The sequence below is a fragment of the Cygnus atratus genome, chromosome 1 (assembly GCF_013377495.2).
Source record: "Cygnus atratus isolate AKBS03 ecotype Queensland, Australia chromosome 1, CAtr_DNAZoo_HiC_assembly, whole genome shotgun sequence".
In the NCBI taxonomy this organism is placed as follows: Eukaryota; Metazoa; Chordata; class Aves; order Anseriformes; family Anatidae; genus Cygnus; species Cygnus atratus.
The window spans coordinates 98,373,904-98,395,506 of NC_066362.1; the positions used below are offsets into that span (position 1 = coordinate 98,373,904).

The 21,603-nt window shown below is 49.5% G+C and overlaps 1 protein-coding gene across 1 annotated transcript; it reads right to left on the reverse strand.

The window, feature by feature from the left end:
- Positions 1–1,880: 1,880 nt before the first annotated feature.
- On the reverse strand, positions 1,881–21,595 carry HGD (homogentisate 1,2-dioxygenase). Its single transcript, XM_035540265.1, has 14 exons — positions 21,581–21,595; positions 16,860–16,931; positions 15,185–15,273; positions 14,478–14,583; positions 11,886–11,945; positions 11,556–11,647; positions 10,951–10,985; positions 10,026–10,105; positions 9,734–9,833; positions 7,104–7,228; positions 6,412–6,516; positions 5,308–5,434; positions 2,614–2,795; positions 1,881–2,012 (listed from the first exon to the last, which is right to left on the reverse strand). The coding sequence occupies exons 1-14, from the start codon at positions 21,593–21,595 to the stop codon at positions 1,881–1,883; spliced, it is 1,320 nt and encodes a 439-aa protein (XP_035396158.1).
- Positions 21,596–21,603: the final 8 nt, after the last annotated feature.

Genomic DNA, 21,603 nt, shown 5'->3' on the forward strand with positions numbered 1-21,603 from the left:
GGTTGGCGTGCTGCACCTGCCTCAGCCCTTGCCTTTGTAGACAGGAGTGTCTGATGCTACGTCCCTGCAGATTTGAGCACGGTGCTTGTAGGAGAGCTGCCCTACTTTTCCCTCTTGCTATTTGCAGAACCCCCTGGGCTGTTTTCTTAGGAGGAAAAAACATGCTGTGCTACTGGGGGTAGGGTTGGTGGTTTGAGTTAGTGATGCTGGGCGCGTAGGGGAAGGAAAGAGGTGTTTCCCATCAGAAAATGGAGAGTGAAGACAGAAGAGTGAGCGTGCCTGATGGAATTTTACCCTTACTGATGTGTAACCACCCGTGTCTGCTTCAGAGATGAGTCGGTAGCAAGAGAAATCCAACCCTGCAGGTCAGTGGATCATAATTTGCGTCCCAAACAGAAAACAAGTTTTTCCCTCTGCCTGTGAAACATTTAGACCTCATTTATCCCTGGGTCAGTCTGATTAAATCAACTTCTCTGGCACATTGAACCTCCTGATCATCCTCTTTGGAGCTCGTTATTTTAGAGTTTTCCCTGTAGATTTTGTAATGTAATACTTTGCTCCAAGCTGATGCTTTTTTTTCCCCCCAGGATCTGGTGCAGATGCAAATCTGGTGGTGGATATAGCTGACTGAATTTAGGTGTTACAGGTCTGCATTTCCTTCTTTTTTGTTAAATTGGAGATCATATCTCTGGGGAAGTAGGAAGCATAGATCCTCATGGTACCAAACGTAGTAACTGTTTCACGTCCTAGACTGAAACGCTTACCCAAACCTCTTCTTAGTTTTGGCAGGCTCAACAGAAGAAATCAATTTCACCAGAAGATGAATGAGGAGTGTGAGTTGTGAGCAAACTAGTTCAGCGTATGCGCACAAGAGAGACAAATGGCTTGGTAGCAACATCTATCACATACCTGTCTGGATAAATTCTCCGAATCCTGTTTTGATATGATGAAAAAGTGGGTATGTGCTAAAGCAGAGGCCTGAGGGTTGGGGTGCCTGGTTGTGCACCTGGTTCCTAGCCTATTTGATTGGGTCTGCCCTTTCTGTCTGCACCCTGTGGAACAGGAGAGTGGCTCGGACTCGCCACCTAGGGCTGAGGTGTGAATGTTTCAATGTTTTTTGAGGTCCATAAAGGTGTGTCTGCACTTGGCCTTTCTTCCAGGTAGCTTCCCAGGAGCAAATGTTTGGGCTGGCCAGACAAACCCTTTGACATCCGCTGAGCTGCAAATCAGCACTAGGGAGAGACGTTGTCAATTGTAGGCAATCAAGTTGATTTTGAAGGATGGCTAGAATGAGATTGAAGAGGAAACTTTCCCTCACTTAACAGTGAAGCACTTTGGATTCTCTGACCTTTTCTAATTTGCAGAATGCTTTTCTGACAATAAGGGCTCTTCTTGGCAACCCTCCACAGACCAGCAGGTTGAAATGCCCTGCCCCAATAGGAGGTTTAGATTTGGTAGAGCCTTCAGCTCTGTTTGGAAAGATCTTCCCTTGCAGACAGCATTAAATGCTTCGTTGATCTCTAGCTTTTCCCTGTGAAAGACGCGTCACACCATATATTCAGGAGGCTCTGGAGTGGTGACTGCCGCCTTGTATCCACCCAGGGTACAGCATTCACACCAACTACATATGGTAAAAGCCATGCACGTATTTCAGCTTCGGTGTGTCACCAGGAGGGCTTTAATTGGGTACTTAAAAGCTAAGAATAGTGGTTTTTATTGCATTTCCCAAGTTACATTAGCATGATCATTTTGGTGGTTCGGTGGCTGCTGGAAATGCCATTCTTGGAGCACTCGTTGCCTGAGTTGACTGTGCCACCACATGTAGGTATGCTGGATTTGCCTGTCTTTGGTCATGTATCGCAAGCAACAGGTAAGTCTCTTTACTTGCGGTTGGGGTTGAAATGGCTTTTCAGAGGTTCCCAGCACTTGTAGTAGTTTTTATCTAGGCGGTTGGAGGTCTTGAGGCCCCATTTGGTAACAGCCATGCTGAGGGAAGATTCAAACATGAAGGCCTGGTGGGAACAGGAAAGGTAGATTAGGGCAAGAGAGTTTGAATCCAGGCAAAGGGGCTCTAGCACAAACAGCAGTACATGGTCCAGCACCACCAAATTCTGCCTCCAGCCTGGTCAGTCTAGGGGGAGAAAGCAACTCCCAGCAGAGATGGTGAAATCTCTTCAGAGCTGGCATTGCAGTATTGATATTAACTAGGACTCTGCATACCCTGAAAGCCAGGTTGTTCCAAAAGCTCTATTTCAGAGCCTGTTTGTGATCATCATTATATTTTAGGGGGTAAGAAAGGAGGACAGTCATGGTCTTCACTTTTTTGTTCATAGGCTGAGACAAAAATTAAATCAATCAGCATGAAAATTCCCAGCCTCCTGCTCAGGCAACAATTTATGTGGGCAGATGATCAGAGCTGCCTGGCATCTAATGTCTCCAGAGGAGCTCCTGGGAGCTGAGCAACGTTGATCAGTATGTGGTGTGAATGCTGCAGCAGTTTGGTCCAAGCACTTTCCAACTTTCCTGCAAGAAGGTAGGCTGTACTTTGGGAGTGCCACAGTGGCAGTATACTGTGTTGGGTACAAAACCTTACTGGCTCTCTTGGCTCCTTACCATAGTCCCTTCTGCAACCCTCTCAGGCTCCAGCTTGGCTTTGCTCGCCTTCTCAAAACAGTCAGCATCCGGCCCGTGAGGAGTCATCATGCTGTGCAAGCTGGCCCCTCCAGGCTGGAAGCCCTCCTCCTTTGCTTCATAGTGGCCTTTGATGAGCCCCATGAACTCACTCATGCAATTCCCTGTGGAAGGCATAGAGAAGAGGTTGCAACGCAGGAGGTGCACAGCTGGTAGGGAGCTCCTTGAAACCCACAAGCCTGGCAGGATGTGGAGTGGAGGTTCCTAAGCAGGGCGTCACAAGAGAGGACATCAGGGATCCTACAGGCAGTGCTGTACAGGTTTTATTCCACTCTTAATTATTTGGATTCAGAAACTGAGAGCTCCCTGATATGAAAGTGCGTTGATGTTGGTAGACCTGTGCTTTTCCTACTGCCTCGAGTTGCGTAAGTACTGAAGCTGCATACAGACTCCATGGGCAACTTGATATTTACAGACTCAGATTATAGAGATCTGAAAGCACTGGAAAGGCAGTTCAGTATAATCACCTCTGTGTTATAGGCACTGAGGCACAAAGCTCATAGCCTGCAGTCTGGTGAGAGCCTGGTCTGCTGTCCGAGGTCATAAGCACAAAATCATTTTGTCTGATGTTCTTCCACCACCTCCAGTCCAGCCAGACACTTCCAAAATTTATGCTTTTGATTCATGCAGGAACTGCTTAGTTCTTGATAGCCACTGTATGCCCAAAGACAAGGACCCAGATTCTGTCCTTCCCTGAGGAAGAATACTTTAAGCAGACCCTCTGAAACCAACAGTGACATACCACTAACTTAGCTAACGATGGCTAAATCTAATCACACAGTGCTTATTAAGTTATGCTCCCTGCTAAGGAAGTACTTTAACAACTGCCATCCCAGTCTTTAGTAGACCTGATGTGACTAAACGTTATGGCAACTTCCAGCTGAGTGGTCTGATTTTTGCAAAACCAGAGCATGCTTCTGTGGCTCTGCTATATATAACCCTTTTTTGCCACTAGTTCAATATATGACTCTAGGACACAACCTTCAGGCACGTGGAAAGGTGACCAAGAGAAATCAGTATGTATGAGCTGCACAGCCACCTTTGTATCGAAATTGTTCTGGTGTCTAGAGGTGTCTGTTAAGATGGGAAATTTTTGGAATACTGTGTCTATAATTCACATGTGGGGTGAAGTTAAGGCATCGGGAAAACTGTGACTCTGAGTGCACCAAAGCTCTCTGAACACAGGCTTTTTACTGCACATGAGAAGTGCTTGGGGGTTTCTGGAAAAAGAACTAGACCTCTTGAAAAATGGTTGGAAGAGGAGAATTACTGAACAAGTGCTACTCCTACCCCAGAGCTGCTCTGTCCTGCATCTGCAGCGGTACAAGGTTCTTGTCTTGAGAACTGTGCACAGGTACTCTTGGCTCACGACATGGAGAAGAGGATGAGAGTTATCTCAGCTGCCTCTTGCCCCAGACTACACAAGGCTTCATGTTTGTTACAGCTTATAACACGCACAAATTTAGCACAGCTCTGCTGATGTGCAGCAACTTCATCACTGCAAACAAGTGATGTGCCTCACCTCTTGGGGTCTAAAAGAAGAGGTATCTGTGACCTGGCACTAGCCCGGCTGGTCAAGACATGTTTCCACTTCACGCTCATTATTGGGAATGAAAGCAGAGGGGCAGGACAGGAATTTGCCTGTGGGATTTACTCAGTTGACAGCACAGCTGCCTACTGTGCTTGCAAGCACCACTAATTCTGCCAACCCCCAAGATGCTTAGAAACATGTCTAAGAAGCACGAGGGAATGGCTCTTAAACTATGGATAGTGAGTGTGCAGAAGGCCTCCCAGCACTTCAAAGCGACTGTAGGGAGACCTTGATGGGGCCTTTTATCTGCTGACAGAAGGGCTGCAGGATGGGCAGGCTATCCCCAGACTCATAGTGCCTCATCCACACCCTGCAAGGGTAATCCCATGTGGGGAACAGGATTTCTAGCATCCATTCAGTCTGATGGGTGGCTATGCTCAGGGACTACCAAAAAGAAACCACCTCTGGTGGTGGCGACCAAATCGCCCCAAATGCAGCCAGTTCTCTGAGAGGGAGTCCAGTTCCTGACCTCTGGCTTTCCTAAATGCTGGAGGTACCTCCACCACCACCACCATCAGCTCAGGAGAGCCAGTTCAGTCCTTCACTGCAAGCCCAATCTCACCCTGCAAGATCTTGGGCAGCTCTGCATCTCTCACTGCTTCTCTCCACCTGTGCTGTCGTATTTTTGTTTCTCCTGTTCTTTATGAGATGTTCTTTATGTTCTAATGAGATGCGAAGCAATTCATGGCTGGATGACAGGGCAATTTCTGATGTGTCTGTGCAGTGCCAAGTTCGATACGCACCCGATCTCAGTGGGAGCCCCTTGAGTACAGATACATCTATCTACACAGACACAACCAGCCCATCACCTCCGAGTTATCCGGAGGTGCTGTAAATAGGAACATCTTTGGTTTTGTTCATTTTCCAAGGAGGACTCACTGACTCCAAGAATCTGTATGTAACCGTGCCAAGGGCAACAAATTGGGCTGCTTCTTCCCTGACCATGCTCTCAAATAAATGGAGGCTTGGGTTTTTTATTTTCTGCACTCCTGTAGTCAAGCACAACCCACAAAGAGCAGACGTACTGTGGTAGTATGGTGGTCGGAACGTGTTGTTGGCCACCCCCCATCGGGGGGGGAATATGACAAAGTCAGCGATCGCCACTCCAGGACGGGTCGACTTGGCTGTCAGGACAGTGAAGATGGAAGGATCCTGGAAAAAAAATAAAATAAATAAAAAGGTGAAAAGCACGAAACAGAGCAGGGCTCTGATCAGGTCATCCCACTGGCAAATCTGACTACTGCAGCCTCTCCCAAGCTGAGGACTTCAAGGTAATTTGTTTTTCCTCCCCTCTCCCCCTAAAAGCTCAAAATTCCCCTTTGAGTAGAGGGCAGGGACATCCTACCAGAGGCTCTTTGCCTCACAGCCCCGCTGACTGACAAACAGGGAGAACAAAGGGCAGAGGAATTGTCACTCGCTTCAAGGATTTTTGAGGTTTCCAGTCCAGTAAAGTGATTTTCTGGGCTTTGATCCCAAAACCATCTTTCTCCTGGCAGGTTTTTCCGGAGTTTAAACAATACTTTCTGTTAGTTGTCTCGCTAGAAGTGCTCCTGTCTCCTTGCACACCCACTTGAGGAAGCAGTGCCAGGAGATGGCATCGCTGCGGGCACCTCTCCCACTGGGCTGGTTTCCTTTTCAGAAGAGCTGCTCACATTGATTTTGGCTTTAGTTATTTTCCATAAGATCTAGAAATTATTGCAATGAAAGCTGCCAGCTCTTCAAATGAATTTCAGCACTGGGCTCAGAGGTACAAGGGGAAGGAGCCTGTACGGTTGTAATAAATAAACCAAGGCAATAATTGGAAGCAAAGGTCTTTTCTCAGAGTTGCATGGTGCATATTGGCTCAGTATTCATCCCTCTTTCAGGGCACAGAAATGCTATGCTAAGCTGCATAAAGCAGGTTAAGAAGCTGATCAACCTCCAGTTCTGTCATGGTACCACTAAAGAGGTTGTATGTCTTTGCAACATCTTGTTTCAGGCCCAGAAAAACAAGCACAAGAGATTTCACACTACTTCTTATAGGACAGCATATTTTTTTAACAGGCATTGAATCCGTGGAGCTCAGGGTGAATTTTGGTGGTACAGCATCCACAAAGCATAGCTCTCCTTTGCCTAGCTCCAGGACTTACCGCGTGGTCAAAAGCAACAGAATTAATGACCATGAAGTTTTCCAGATTGTATTTGTACGGTGTGTAGTTCCCATGCCAGGCTACAACGTTGAAGGGGGAGAAATCCTATCAAAGCAATAGGGACAGAGACAGAGGATTACCTCACACAGCCCTCCAACTTGCTGCACATACGCAGGGCATTGCTCTTTCCCAAATTAAAAATGGGTTTAGTGCTGGTGAGAAGTACAGTGAGAGTGTGAAGCCCTTCAGGCACAGCCCAACACTGCGAGGACATGGTTTTCCTCAGCATTTCCACCTGGTGAGCCTCAGCCCTCCGTCCAGGGATCAGTCTCTGAGGACTTTTGGGTGCCCAAGCAGTGCTTGAACAAGGTGGGCTCCAACACTATCATTTTGGTATAGAAAACTTGGATTTTCCCAGTGGACTCAGTTTTTTTCTGCTCAATGGGAAAGTGGAAACAGGGAGGCAAAGACTATCGCTGAGTCTTTGGGTTAACCAAATTTCCACAGACACGTTTTCCAGACCAAGGAGCTTCAGCTGGAGAGATAAAGAAGCCAAGAAGGCAAGGGCTCAGCCCTGCTCCACTTCCCCCAGCAGGACGTCCTGGGACTACATGCATGATAGTGAGTTGTAGACCCCAGGTCATACACTGGTGGTCCCTTCCGTGCCCTCTGTTCTCCTGGGGCCTCCTCACCTGCTGGGCTGCAAAGAGCTTGCCCTGGTACTTGCTGATCACCGTGTAGCCCCCTGGCACTCGCCGGTCCTCATACCACGCCACCGGCACCAAGAAGTCGCGTGGATTAGCCAGGCCGTTGGCTCCTGCGAAAGAAAGAGAAACACCAAAAAATCTTTGGTCAAGGTGCAAACAAGGTGGCTTTGTGGGTGCCCTTCTGCATTTTGAAGGACCTTACTGCTTCTTGGTGCATCACGAAACCTGTGATATTCGTGTACTTTTATTGCTCCTACAAGTAGGTAATTGTAATACATCCTAGCATTTCAGTCCTTGCTCCCTTACGTGACTAAGACAGGTCTCCCTCTGTTCTTTTCTGAACAGGATTAGCCCTTCATCCTCAATTAAAGGCATGTAACAATTGGGAATTAAGCAAAAAATGGAGGGTGAATTGCTTTCAGTTCCTGAACATCCAGCTGCTTGGACACTTAGCCACGCAGAGGCTATGAAGCATGTCGTGAGGGGGCCTAATACATTTCTGAACACTTGAAAAAAAAGAAAAGTAATAAAATAAGGGCTAGTGATACTTATAGACTCTGGGCATACTGAGGGTTTGGTTGGTGCAAGGAGTGCATTTTCAAAGTGCAAAGCACTGTATGGGTGCTGAAGTATTCTTCTTCTCATTAGGATTATTGTTGCAAAGTGTTTTCAGTTTCTTGGATAAAAATGCCAGACATTACTACCTGCTGCTAAGGTTTAACAGTCAGTGCTTTTCTCCAGCTGTCATTTTTCAAGTGAAAAGTGAAGTTAGAATAAAATAAGAATGAAATACAAAGGATCTTGGTCTCTGAGGGGAAGCCAGGTAGGTGGTGAGAAGAGGAGCTCTTATAATTACCAGCTCCTGAAAAGATTTACAGGCAAGCACACTCCTTTTCTTTTCTCCAGAAAGTAAATGTTATAACAGATTCCTGCCTTCTTCAGACTCAAAAAAAAGCTCCTTCCAACAGTGTCTGAAAAACTAGCTAATGGGAAAACTTCTTACCAATAGGCAGGTGTAACAATATCAATAATCACGTGGAGCAGGCACAGGGCGCAAGAAGCATGGTAAAGGCAGGAAATCCCAGCTTGCTAAAAGGAGAGCTGCTGAAAAACCTCCGTAGACTCAGAGCAGAAAGAGCATGGGAGAGATGCTGAAGGTTGGGTCGGTTCCTGCCTGTGGGAATGGCCAGCACCAGCTTCACCAGGGCTGTGAGATGCTTGCAGAGGCCCTCTGAGTGCAGATGGGCCATGCCAGGCTTGTTACTGATTTATAACACCTATACAGTTTATTTCAAGCATGGCCAGTCTTTTAGATCTCACTGAGAGCTCTAAAACAAGCCCGATCTAGGGGAAAAACAAAACAAATAAAATCCCTGCAATGAAAAACAAAACAAAACAAAACAACAAATATCACTGGTCTAAAAGTGGAGAACTATTGATACTGCTCTTGTAGTTATTTTAGCTCTTACAGGGGAAGTGAAGCTTCCCTGTGACGATCTCAGCAGCATTAACCAGGACAAGGGAGTAGGAGGTGTTTGCTCAGCAAGAGATGTCTGGAGGCAAGCCCTCCAGGGATGAGGAAGGTGAAAAAGCCCGAGCCGAGCACCCCAGGAGAGCTGGCTAGGAGATCACAGCGGGGTTCAGATGCTCTCACAATATCTTTGTCATGGCAGCAAGAGAGCGTGTCTGCTCAGCCTGTGACAGCTCACAGGCCGGGAAGCAGCTGGCAGGGAGGGTCTGTGATTGATGGGAGCCTCAGCCCTGTGCTGCCTGGAAGCAGGCCTGCCCCAGCAGCGCAGCGTGGAGACACGGGTGCGTTGCTGGTCTGAGCCTTGTGCTGCTCCTCCCACCCCCCAGACATTAATTATGAAGTGGAAAATTAACTTAAAATGTTATTTTTCAAGCTACAGACAATTTAGCAAATCTTTCAAGTTCCTTAACCAGAAAGGAAGGTTTCATCCACCACTGTGGTCCACAAGCAAATGTTAATGAGCTTTAATGAAGAGTGGTGCCTGTATGGGCAGCAGCAAGGTGCTCAGGTTGCACAGTCAAACACTGGCTTGTGCACACACAGGCATTTTATTTTTCCTCCTTTTCATCTGGCATTCCTGTTGTGCTGAGGCTCAGGCTGTGCTTTAGAAAACTGAGTATAGCCATGGGGACAGAGGTGTTAAGAGAGGTGGGGAGAAAAATGCTTGATTAAATCTGAAATGGGTCTTCAAGAGTATCTCTTGCCTCTGAACTCCACCTTTCCTTTTACAAGGTAAATTCTCTCCAATTACCCCATATCTGTAAGCAGGGATCATCAATGGTGGCCTTTTGAGTTGCTTGTGGTAGGGAGAGGTTCAGAGTCAGCAGTCCAGACCAGAAGGTGGAAAAGGGGGGAAGTGGGCCCTTCAGCCTCAGGGGAAGCTCAGGATGGCTGGGCCATCACAGCTTTTTGGAGGTTTGCTTGCTCAGTTGAGGGATAACTGTGCTAGGATGGAAAGCACCTTTGGGGAGGAGTGCATGCATGGGAGGATGGATTACACAGGAGATAAAAGGGTGGTTTGGGGCTGGTAGTTCCTCACTCTGTCCCTTTGAAATTCACTGTGGGTCTGATGGGAGATGGTTACCAATGGGTCCCAGGTCAGGCAGCTCAAAGTGTGCCCCATACACCTCCAGGATGTAGCCTCTGGTCTCTCCAAACACCTCCACGGTAAAACGCATTCCTTGCTGGAAAACAAAGGAAGAAACCAGGATCATCCCGGGACTTGGCTGACAAACCAAGGGCAGCTGAAGGCTGGGTTCTTCTGGGTCCATCCAGCTCCCAGAGCTCAGCAGGGGCCATGCAGAGCTCAGGTTTTAGCTGTCTGCTTCAACACCGTGCTCTGAGCCCCCTCACCTCCCGGATAACACAGCCCTTACCTGGATAACACAGATTTCATTGGGCTCCACTAGCATCTTCCCAAACTCGGTCGTGATGAGCAGTTTTCCTTGCTGGGGCACTGTGGATGCAAAGTGCAGGTAGAGGAGGTGAAGCAACAGGCTGGCACTGGGTGTGACGGCTTGTAGGCCTTCCTCTCTGTCCCCCGAGAGGGGGGCATGTACATTAGCTAGGGAATAATGTCTTCTGGAACTAAAGACATTTTGACTTGAAAAAACAGCAAAATTGCAGAACCTGCCCTAGTATTTTTATTTCATGGTAGTGAGGGAGGTGAGCACGGACAACTCAGTGAGTATTTTATGGGAGAAATGTTTCTGTTGGTGACCCCAAGGCATTTCTGTCCCTTGGTCAAGAAAGATGTAAGTAAATATCAGGCTCGCAAGGTCCTGATGCTGCTCAGAGTGTTTTTCTGCGTGCGCTCACTATATGTGCCAAGCTCAGTACTCATTGTGGCAGTCTGGTTGCCCGAGGCTGGTGGAGTGCGGGAGCTGAGCTGCCATGCCAAATTGTCCTGGACTAGAGCAGTGAAGGCATCTCACTGTAAGCTGTTCAGAAATCCTAGGGCTTCTGTTTTCCAGAAAACCTCCACACCATGCTTGATACCGATCTGGAAAGCAGTGGGGAGAGATCTCTGAGCACCAGCCTGGGGAAGCTGGGTCACTGCTCAAAAGTAGCATTGGGTTTTGGCATAGTTGCATGCCCTCTGAGCTGCTTGGGAGCCATAGGACAAGCCTGACAGCCCAGCTGCTGCCAAGCCACCAGATCTGGATGGCACGCGGGAAGCCAACCCTCCTCAAGTCCCTGCAGCTGGCTGTCAGGCCCTGGCTCTGGAGGAGGAAAGAGGCAGGTGGGTGGCAACCCAGATATGCTCTGTGGGGGAAAGGAGAAGCCAAAGCATCCACTCACCAATCAGGAAGTCACCGTCTGAATTGTAAAGGCATCTAAAGAAAAAGAAGAGGAAGGTCACAATGTCACAAAACAAACAAACAAACAAACAAACAAAAAACAACAGGCATTTGCACACACTGTCACAGAGTTACAGCATGGTTGGGATGGGAAGGGACCCCTGGAGGTCACCTAGTCCAACCCACATGCTCAATCAAGGCCACCTAGAGCTGGTTGCCCAGGATCGTGTCCAGACTATGACCATAGCTGGGAAGTTTTGAGCTGGGAGCCAAACAGAGATCTCCCCTTTAGCACCAGAAATGCAACTCATGGGTCAGTGAATGCAACACATGGGCAGGTGCTGTGAAATCGGGGAGGTTTGATGCACATGGTCCAGAACCAGGACCTCTTGGCAAGATTTCAAGATCTCCTTGGCAAGTTCCCTGCCTTTGTGGCCTTGGGTAAAGCAGCCCTTAGTCAATGGGTAGTGATGCCCACCAGAGGCTGCGTGTTCACCTCCAGGGAGCAACTCCAGTCCCTGGGACAAAAGCACCTGGACCAAACACAACCCCACTGGCCGCACCCCCGTGCCCAGCTCCCTCCTTCATCCCGAGCCTCCGGCAGACCTGTCGAGCATGGAGGTGTTGCAGACGAAGATGTGGACGGCGATGCCGTGGCGTCCTCTGGGCTCTCCGGCGCCGCACAAGGTGTGCAGTCCCTGCGGGAAGACCCCCAGCAGCATCGGGAGTGAGGGGCAGGTAGCCAGCAGGGGCAGCCTCCTTCCTGCCTCATCCCATCCCTTTGCTGGGGCTCACCCCCCTTCCCACACAGGCACCTGCCTTGCCCTATCTGGCTGTGGCCAAATACGTTGTTGGCTTTTCTTTAAAATCTTAAGGTGTTTTTAGAGGCCTGGGACAAAGCATGGGGGCACCCGGCAGCCACGGTCCCCCACTTACGCTCACAAAGTCCAGCTTGTTCTGGGGGGCTTTCGGGATCTCGAAGGGTTTCCATCTCAGCTAGGTTGCAGCACACAGAAAGCAAGAAGAGAACACTGGTGGTTATAAAGCAAATGATAATAATTCATAAGAAAGTAGACACACACACCCACACCCCTCAGCTTGCTGAGATAGCTTTCTCTTTCCTCTTTGCCTTGCTTAATTTGGTCTGCAGGTTTCTTTTGATTTATGAAGCTTTTTCGCTTTGAGCTGTAATTTTGTAAAATCATTGGCTGGCCTGTGTGGGTGCCAAGGTTTTTTTAAAAAAATCCTATTTAAAATCTGTCTCTTCCACTATTGCTAACAACATTGTCGAGAGCAGGAAATTTCAAATGAGCTGGCTTTCCACAACCAAATTTCCCTGGTCCTGCACTCTGCGCTGCACCGGGCCATTCATCCCTCCATGACTTGAGCATGTTTCCGCACGCTCCCCCTCTTTTTCCCCACACCCAGAGAAGGCATATCCCTGCCCACAGGACTGGGGGCTGCCAGCTGCACTGATAACTCCTCCCAAAGCCTGCTGAGACCCTCAGGCAGAAGATGCTGGGGGAGTCCAAGGTGTTCATTACTGCTAATAGCATCATCAGGGTCTCTGCGGCTCTTGGTTAACAGCGCCACAGCTGAGAGCCCCTCACAGGTGGGATTTTGGTGCAAATTCACCCAAACATCTGAAATACTCGACGGGGCTGGCTTTTGGCCAGATCCTGCTGGCACCAGCCACCAGAAACATTCCCTGCACGGATGTGCTGTACCCCAGGTGAAAGTGCCAGTGGTCCTGGGCATCCAAGACGATGCCTTCTGGCTTTCAACTACGTGGCCTGGAAGGTCTTGGCATGTTTTTGGGCTGGTTCCCAAAGAAAAAAAAAAAAAAAGCTTATGGGACTGTGTGTCTGTGCCAGCTGTTTCCAAAAATTCTGAACTCCATGGGCAAATTTTTGCTCAATTTGAAGGGAGTGAAAAGAGATTCAATCTCCTCATGCCTCAGAGATGTTTTTCAAGCCAAAACCAAAATGTGGGACCCCAAGTGGCTCGTCAAGCTCTCCTTGCGAGCCTGCCTCGGGGGGAGCAGAACCATTGCCGTGCTGGACCCAGCAGGTGTATCTGTGCACAAACTGAGACAAAGCAGGGGCTCATCGCTAATTAGCCAGCAGCACCCTGGGCCTGGCCCCCAGCTCTGCTCTCCAAAGCCATCTGCTTCCCAAATGATTCTGCTAATGACTGTTTGAAGCCTCTGTGGTTGGGAATTGGGAACCACTGGCAGCAAGGACACACAGAGGGATAACAAGAGGAGACACAGAAGACAGCAGGGAGAAAGGCTGAGTGGGGAAAAGAAGAGAAATAAATATCAGGAATGGAGGTGGCCTAAAGGAAAGCACACTTTCTCACTGAGGGGTATTGAAGATGACAGTAAGTCTTCAGGTTAAATAGTAAGTATAGTGCAGTTCCTGTATAACATCTTCATTTTCACTTTGGTCTCAGAGTGGGTTCTTGTTGGGTTTGGGTCAGGAACAGGGGCCCTGAGCCAGAAGAGAAGTCCAAGTGGGTGCTTGAAACAGAGAAGCTTTCAGTGTTGATTCATTTTCTCCTTGCCTGTCAGTCATAGCTTCCTTTTGTCACCTCTTTTTAGGCTGGAGAGCTTTCTTCAGCATTGGCATTTCTTGCACCCCTTATTTTTTCATCATCTTTGTCCTCTTTTATGTTTTCTGCACTGTATCTTTTATAATTCTACCATTGTCCTTGAGCAAGATTCCAAGTTTAGAGATTTTTTCCCATTGACTTCAACAAGCTGTGCGTAAGACGCATCCGTATGGTGATCCCTTTAGATGGATGACAGCGGGGTAAGCTCCTGAAGTGAGCTGGGCAGACCACAAAACACCACAGAGAGCTGAGGATGGGCTCTGTGACAGGCTGTGAGTGCTGCCGCAGCCAGCCAGCACGGCTGCAGTGAGATTCATTGGGGAAGGAGCACCACGGGCACCTAAATGTGAGCCTGTCACCGCTGCTCGGTCAGCGGTTAGAAAACATATTCCAGCAGAAATTGGAAAGTATTTAGACAAATGGCGAGGCTGCCGGGAGGCTGGAAAATGGCTAAAGATGATGCATCAAAGGGCAAAACCTGAGAGGAGCTGAAACCAATGAGCATGAGTTTGTGTTGAGAGGAGGACGGCAGCTGGGGAGAGTCAGGTTAGCAAAGCCAAATGTCCCGGGGCTGGCAGGAAAGAAATCATGATTAAGGATGATGGCGGGGCCATAACAGAGGAAGACAAATGCTGTGCCTCTTGAGAACGAAGCCTGATTTCCCACGAGGGCAGCCAAGAAACGTGCTGGCAGCCAGCAGCCTCCCCGAGAGCATGGGGAAGGAGGGGATGGGCAGCAGAAGCACAGGGTGGCTCAGCCCCATGATGAGCCTTTAGTAGGGGAAGGAAGAGAGGAAGAGAGAGCAGCCTAGGTGGTGGAAATGAGCCCAGCCCAAATCCTGCACCCCTACACTCATCAAGGGTTGTCCTCCCCTGGCCAGCCGGTGGGCAAGGAGCCAGGCCCCAGCGTGGTTACCTGGTTGGGGTCGGGCTCCACCTCGTCCCAGCTGTGTGTCAAGTGTCCCTCCTGCAGGGGCTGGAAGGGCTTGTGGCAGACCGAGGGCAGGATCCGATAGAGCCAGCTGCGAGGAAGGAAAAGGCGAGGATGAGCCTGGGGAAGAGGTTAGGTCCTCCGGCGGATCGAACCCCTATGGGCTGAAGTACAGATAAGTGCTGTTACAGCTGGGTAAATCTCTCTATATGCTTACGCTCACAGACACGCATAGGTATATAAAAAATAAAAAAATACAACTTTTTGTGGAGCTTTCTTCTGCCACTGGCAAAAAAGACACAACCTGTGGCTGAAATAGGGCTATCTCTGGGGTGGGAAGCCAAGGCTACTCAAACACAGCAGTTCAGATGGGGCAGGGATGAGCACAGTACCTAACTGAAGGCCTAGGAGGGCTCCAGAAGATACAGGGTCACAGCCAGTACCTGGTTTGGGGTGGGTTACTGAAAGCAGCGTGCTGAGGCTGATTAAACCCACGAGATCATTAACGAGCCCATGCGGTGAAGACCAGATGGAGGCAGCGTGCAGGCAAGACGTTTGCTCCAGGGCTCCACAAGCTGGTTCCCAAATCAGTCATGGCTCAAGTAAGCCCTACACCAGGTGATGGTTTTGCCCTCGCTGCTGCAACCTCCGTGCCCCAACGCCCCCCAAAATGCCCCCCTGGCCCATGGTACCTCCTCCTGTTGGTGGGACGGGGACAGGTGAAGGCCGAGCCCGAGAGCTGCTCTGCGTAGAGGCCATAGGGGCAGATCTGTGGGTTGTTCTGGGGGGGGGAGAAGGAGAAACCAGCAGTGAGGGGCAGCCCCATTTGTATCATTTTACTATTTTTATTATTTATTACACCATTTTTAGTTTTATTTTGAACACCAGATATTCAGAGGGGCTGCCCCAGCACAGGGAAGCACCACATCTGTCTGGCTTTTTCCCTTCTATGCACTAAGCATCCCTGGCCCTTCTGTCCTCTGCCCACGGAGGGATGCCCAGAGCAGACATTTTGGTGGTATGGAGCTTCCTCCTGCCACTGGTAATTGTTGCCTGAGAGTGTGAGCAGTCTGCATGGGATCCCTTGCTTTTCTGTGGAGCACTAAGGGCATGCTTTCCCCTTTGCAGAGCCATGGGTGCGACTGGCACAGCTTTAACACCTCTGGCAAGTTCATAACTGAAGGACAGACACCTTCTTTACAGAGAACATGAACTAAACATTTTGGTTTAAGTAGGCCAAGCACCTCTTTGCTTGAGATCAGCAGGAAGCAAAGGCATCTGCGTACTGCAGAAAATGCCCTGGAGGGACAGCCACACACCATTTCCTAGCCCACCTCCCTGCCAGAGGCCCTGGTTCAGCATCCTGTCCCCTGCTGTGGCTGGGCAGAGGGCTCACCCTGCAGCATCACCTGCTGCCCGGGCAGGTGAGCCTAAGGAAGAGGTAAAATGCCTGGCACGTAACTCCTGGCCCTAAAACTTTGTCTTGTTGGCACAGGTGTGCAGTGGAGCAGGGGGATCAATAGCCCTTGTCATTTTTATCTTAGCCAGCACTACTGCAGATGCCAATCTTACAAACACTGCAGAGGAGAAAGGATCCACCCCTGGGACTGGAGATTTTTCATCTAACTTGTGTTCAGATTTTCTATTAACTCTTTCAACACCGAGCCCAAACTCAGTCCAGATGAAGGCACCTCATTCGACCCCGGGGAGGGCACGGCCAGCCTGGAAATTTGTGCTGGAGTAAGGAGACAGGCGTAAAGGAGAGGAGGGAGTTTCAGTTCTTCAGGGGTTCTTCCTGTATCTGCAGACTGAGCGGATAGCACCAAGTGGGAAGTGAATCTCTTCTTTAAAACAACCCAATATGATGTGTTTTAATCAACCTGTTCATGGCTGCAGGCGTTCCTGTCCCCTCCCTGCAGGGAAGCTGGCAAAGGTCAGTAACCCAGAGGAATCTAAACTAATTCCTGCAGAGATCTGCAAGAGTGAGCACTGTCTCTGTGCCAGCCTTGGGCTTCTGCTCCAGCTCATCCCAGCGCCAATTCCCTCGTCCTCAGCGTGCCTGAGCCGCTGTCATTCCAAAATCCTTTCTGAGAAGCTGCTGCTGAGCAGCGGCAAGCCAGGCAAGTCATAACCCCCAGGTGAAACCTGGAGTCTCTCAAGTAACTTAAACATAGAAGGTATGAAAAGAAATACTCAAATCTGATTTTTGCCAGCATCTTATTATTCTTGTCCTGCATAAGGGAGGCTCCTGAAGACTTTTGTGGCACCAGAGAGAAAGGAAATACATTAATTTAAAAAGAAGCCCAGGGAACAGATATTCATTCCACTCCATGTCATTTTAATAAAGCACTTTAACAAACTCAGTACCTGTCCCTCTGGTAAAGCTCCAGGACAGCGTGGATCCTCAGAAACATGTTCGTTTCCAAACCCCGACATGTACTGTAAAATAAACCACACAACTCATCAGTGTTTTGAAAACACAAGCAAAACCTCCCCAAACAACTCATCCATCCCATCCTCATGTCTTTTCTTTTTTTTTTTTTCCCATACTCTTTGCACACATTGAGACTTTCCCCAACCGATCTGCCTGATGCTTTCCATGCACCATTTTCCCACCTCCTGGGTTAGGTTCATTAGCTAACTGTGTGGTGGGCTGGGAGGCACTGATGGGATTTGCTCTTCTGTTAGGTCTACGCGTACATTTTGGTGACATTCTGTGGCACGAAGGCACTTGAGAAATATGCCAGATATCTCAGATATGGTCAGACCCCAGACCAACGGGGTGATGGCACAGGAAGAAACATGTCCCAGCATTACGGAGTGTCACCCAGTGGGGTCTGAACTGCTTGCCATGGCAGCAAGCAAGAACTAGGGTGACAACCTAGGCTCCGTGGGTGATGTGTAGCTGAGGGATATGTGGAAGGAGCAGAGCTGCCTGCCTTCCTGCGGCTGTGGTCCGAGGGAGGGCATGGCTGGCAGCTGCAGGACCCCAGGGGATGCTGCAGGACCCCAGGGGATGCTGCTCCCAGCTTTGCAGGGCCGAGGACAGCCCTGCAGCAAACCTCAGACATGCAAAGGGAAGAGGCAGAACCCTCAGCTTCGCGCTGACAGAAATGTGAATACGGCCCCTTCAGGTCACGAAGCACCTCCGCTGAACCCTGCGTGAACGCAGAGGTATTTCGGCAGCGATCAATGAATGGCTCAGCCTCGTGGCCCGGAGAGAGAGTTAAATATTAATGCTCCCTTCTACCCTCCTCCTGCTCGCCTGCAGCCTGAAGGCGCTCGTGGTATTGCTGAGAGAGGGTTTGTTCACTCAGACCTCCCAACTTTAGGTCAAACTTTTTTTAAAATTCTTTACTTTCATTGTGGAAACTGCCCCCCACCAGAGCAAAAATTGCTGCAGCCCCATCTCCCAGGGCATTTAACACTGGTAGATACAAGTTTGCACCAATGCTTGCCCTGCTCTCTGGGGCAGCATCGCCCCGGGCAGAGCCTGACCACATTACTGTGGTGCCTGCATTGATGCCCCCAGGGGTCCTCAGCCTTCTGCAGGTTGCAGACCCCTGGAAATTTCCCAGTGCAGGAGACACTCGGAGAGCACGACTGAGCTCCCCTGACAAAACGTGTGCTTTTCTCAGGTGCCTGTCGGGTATCTGTGAGTAAAGTCCATTCCCAGAGGGACCCAGGCTGGCCAGCAGCCCTGCGTGGCCCGAGCCTTGCTTCCTGTAGGATTATGGAGGATGTTTCTCTCCTTGCACACATCGCTGGGGCTCTGCTCTCCACCCGCTTCTGCGCAAAGCATATTGATATGCAAAGCAGCAGGTCACCTAAGCAGCCTTGGCAAGTGTAGCGTGCTGGTGCATTTCTGTCCCATTTGAAGGGAAATGCAGCACTATCTGGTGGGACTGCAGCACTTCCAGCTGAACCCAGGCCTCCACGCTGCATTCTCCTTCACCAGCACCATAAAGACAGCAGGAGGGAGCTTTTTCCAGCAGGGCAATCTTGGTGAAAAGGGGAGGGAAGTGGGCAGGGGAGGATGCTTATTTCCTGAAATCACACAGCCAGTGAGGCCCGCAGATTGCCATCAGCACAGCGAGGGGATGGTTAATGCATCTGCTTCGGAGAATCACCCCTGCCTGCAAAATACTCCAGCCTGAGGCAGGTGGAGAGCGGGGAGGGTACGGCAGGTGGCTTTTGGGGAACAGGGTGCTGTGGTGAGGGCACAGAGCCCTGCAGAGCTGGCGTGCCCCGTTAGCTGCACCCCACCTGGGCTCCCCCACAGGCCCTTTTCTCCTGCTTGATGGCGTAGGGGAAGGACTAGAAAAATAAAATAAAAGCTCAGCAAAGGGATTTGGTGAGGAAAAGTGTGCATTTGAGGGGTGGTCACATCCCTTTCATTGCTGGAGCCCCGTGCTGCCATCCCCAGCGGTGAGCGCAGGGAGAAGCTGCTGCATCATTGTTTGGGCAAATCATTTTTTCCCTGCTTAGGAAAAAATAAAAAAATCTTCAGGTAACTGCATTGGAGGCTGAAAAAAAAAGATAATTCCTTCTGGTGGGCAGGACTGCAGCTGTAGGAGGGGAGGTGGTGTCCTGACGGTGATTTATCACCCTGAGGTTTTGTCACTTCAGGGTTTTGCCTGGCTGTTCCGTGTGGCTTTTCTCATTCACTCACTTTATTTTGTCTTCCCCTACACCAGAGGCTTGTCTCCTCTGCTTTCCCTCGAGGGCCAGTGCGAAAGATGACGTGGTTTGCAAAAAAAAAAATCTCTCACAAGCCCCCACGTGTAAATGCAGGGCTGGTGAGCTGGAGCCCGCTATTTGCATCATCACATTCTGTCTGGGGGGTAGAGCTTTTGTTTTCTTCCTGATTTTATTTTCCTGGTGGTTTGTTTTCCAAATAAATCAGTGCTGAGAGGTGGTAAAAATGTCAGAGGGCTCAGATGTTTCATATGGAGGGAAAAACAGTGCTCGGGTCCAGCTTTGAGCCCAGCTGGGGCAGACTGAGATGCTCCTAACAAATGGCTTTCCTTGTTTGCTGCCTCCAGAGAGTGGCCGCAGTGGCTGTGCCAGCCAGGGGGGCAATGGGGCTGTGTTGGTGCATTGCAACTCATCTTCCTCATGATCAGCCCCCTTCCTCATGATCATGAAACAATCAATCCTTCATCTCCATGACCAAGCCTTTTTCTCTGTGCCCAACCCTTGGTGCCCATGACCTATCCTTCTTCCCCATGACGCAGCATGGCGTTTTTAGTCCAAAGTGACCTTCTGCTGGGTCACTGCTTTCATTCCACGTCTCCTGCCGATCAGGGACTATTTTGGTAATTAGAGAGGTGGTTTCTCTGTGAAACAAAAAGTTCTCTGCGGTCCTTTACTTCCACTTCTGCTTATAATTACTGTTCTTTTTATTTTGTTCCTGATCCCACAGCTTTTTATGAAACAAGATCTTAGGAATTCATCCAATTCCACCTTGTTTTTGTTTTGTTGCTCTTCAGTAAAATGGGAGAGATGAAAGCCCAGCGCTACATAAAAAATTCAGCAAAAATCATTGATTGGGATAACTGAGATGCAAAGCAGAGTGCTCGCAATGGGTGTCACGATCTGACCTATAAACCACAACCTTTTGCTCACCGGATTAGACAGCAGGGATGGGGAAAAAAATGCATTTGAAGTTTGAACGCATGGGCTGCAAAATAATTAAGGCCCTTCTTCAAACGCTGCATAATACATTTCTCTATCCGCTGCTGCTGTGGGATGCAGGGAAGTGATAACCATCCCTGCACAAACCACATAGCACCATGTCTCAGCTCGGGTGGGCCAACATGGGCACACCCAACACAAACCCAAAAGGAGATGGATGAGTACTGGGGCAGCAGCAGGGTGAAAGCTGGGGGTTCAGGATCTGGCAATGGGATGCACGGCAAAATTTTACTGTATGAGGAAGGATCAAAAAGGCAGGACTCTTCAGAGATGAGTAAGACATACATACATTACATACACACCTATGTAAGTAAAATAATGAATGTTGCAGAAGGTGGTGCAGATCTGTTGTGTTCTGTCACAAAAGAAAAAGGGATGTTCAATGTGACAAAAACACAGCCTGTTTAAAATCAAGCCAAGGAGGTCTTTTCCCTCACAACTGCAAGAAGCCAGTGGAAACTATTGTTATATGGTATTGCAGGGCCATAAAGGATGGGAAATGTGTGCGTGTACATATATGTATATGCATGCATGCATGCATTTTTGCACACAACCACTTACATATCTAAGGGATATACTAAAAATGACAGCCCCTGAGTATGGGGAGCAACACAGAGGTGAGCTCTCCACCACCAGAGTGGTCTTGGGGTGAGACCTCACCAGCTGCAGGGATGGTTTGGGGCAAATGGTCCCCCATACTGAAACAGTGGGGTTCTGGCACAAATTGGGATTGCAATCCTATAAATGAACAATAAACCAACATCCCACCCTTCTTCCAACCCACCCTGTGCTGGGAGAGGATGATATGGCTTGCTGGGAGAAGCCAGTGCTGGATTTTCCAAGTAAACTGAGAAATTGCCCCGGGATGGAGCTGCTGCTTCCCTGGGCTGCTGGGGAAGATTGCAGCAAGGGTTGCAACAGCTGGGCAGATGTTAGTGGCCAGATTTCATAGGCTGAGGGGGGAAACACCCCCTGGCAGCCAGGGCAGGAGGGAGCAGGGGAAGAACAAACACGGTGATGAAGAGGTCCTGAACTGGCCCTGACCGATCGAGGATGATTTCCAAAGGAGGAGAAGACAGCAATAAAAGCTCATTCAGGTGAAGCACAGCAAAATCCTTTATCCCCAGAGAGCTTTAAAACACACCTCGAAACATAAAGAGGAGCACATTAAAACTAAATGAGACATGCTATCTCTGGACAAAACACCAGCCCAGACCTCAGCTGCACACCTCAGTCCCAGCCTGAGGTCATCCTACCAATTCATTGCCACCAGCCCCGCTCCAAAGGGACCACGTTTGGGTGGTCTGGTACCAAACAGAGACATGGGGGGGGGGGGTTGGGGGGGGGGCGGTGGGCAAGCAGCCCCACCACCAGTGTGCACGGCCCCTTACTTTCAAGCCCAGCATTCTGCTCC

Coding starts and splice junctions, on each gene's coding strand:
- HGD (XM_035540265.1), bottom strand. Junction 9,834..10,025: donor ATGAAATCTGTGTTATCCAG/GTAAGGGCTGTG, acceptor TTTGTTTTCCAG/CAAGGAATGCGTTTTACCGT. Junction 2,796..5,307: donor CCGACCACCATACTACCACA/GTACGTCTGCTC, acceptor TGCCTTCCACAG/GGAATTGCATGAGTGAGTTC.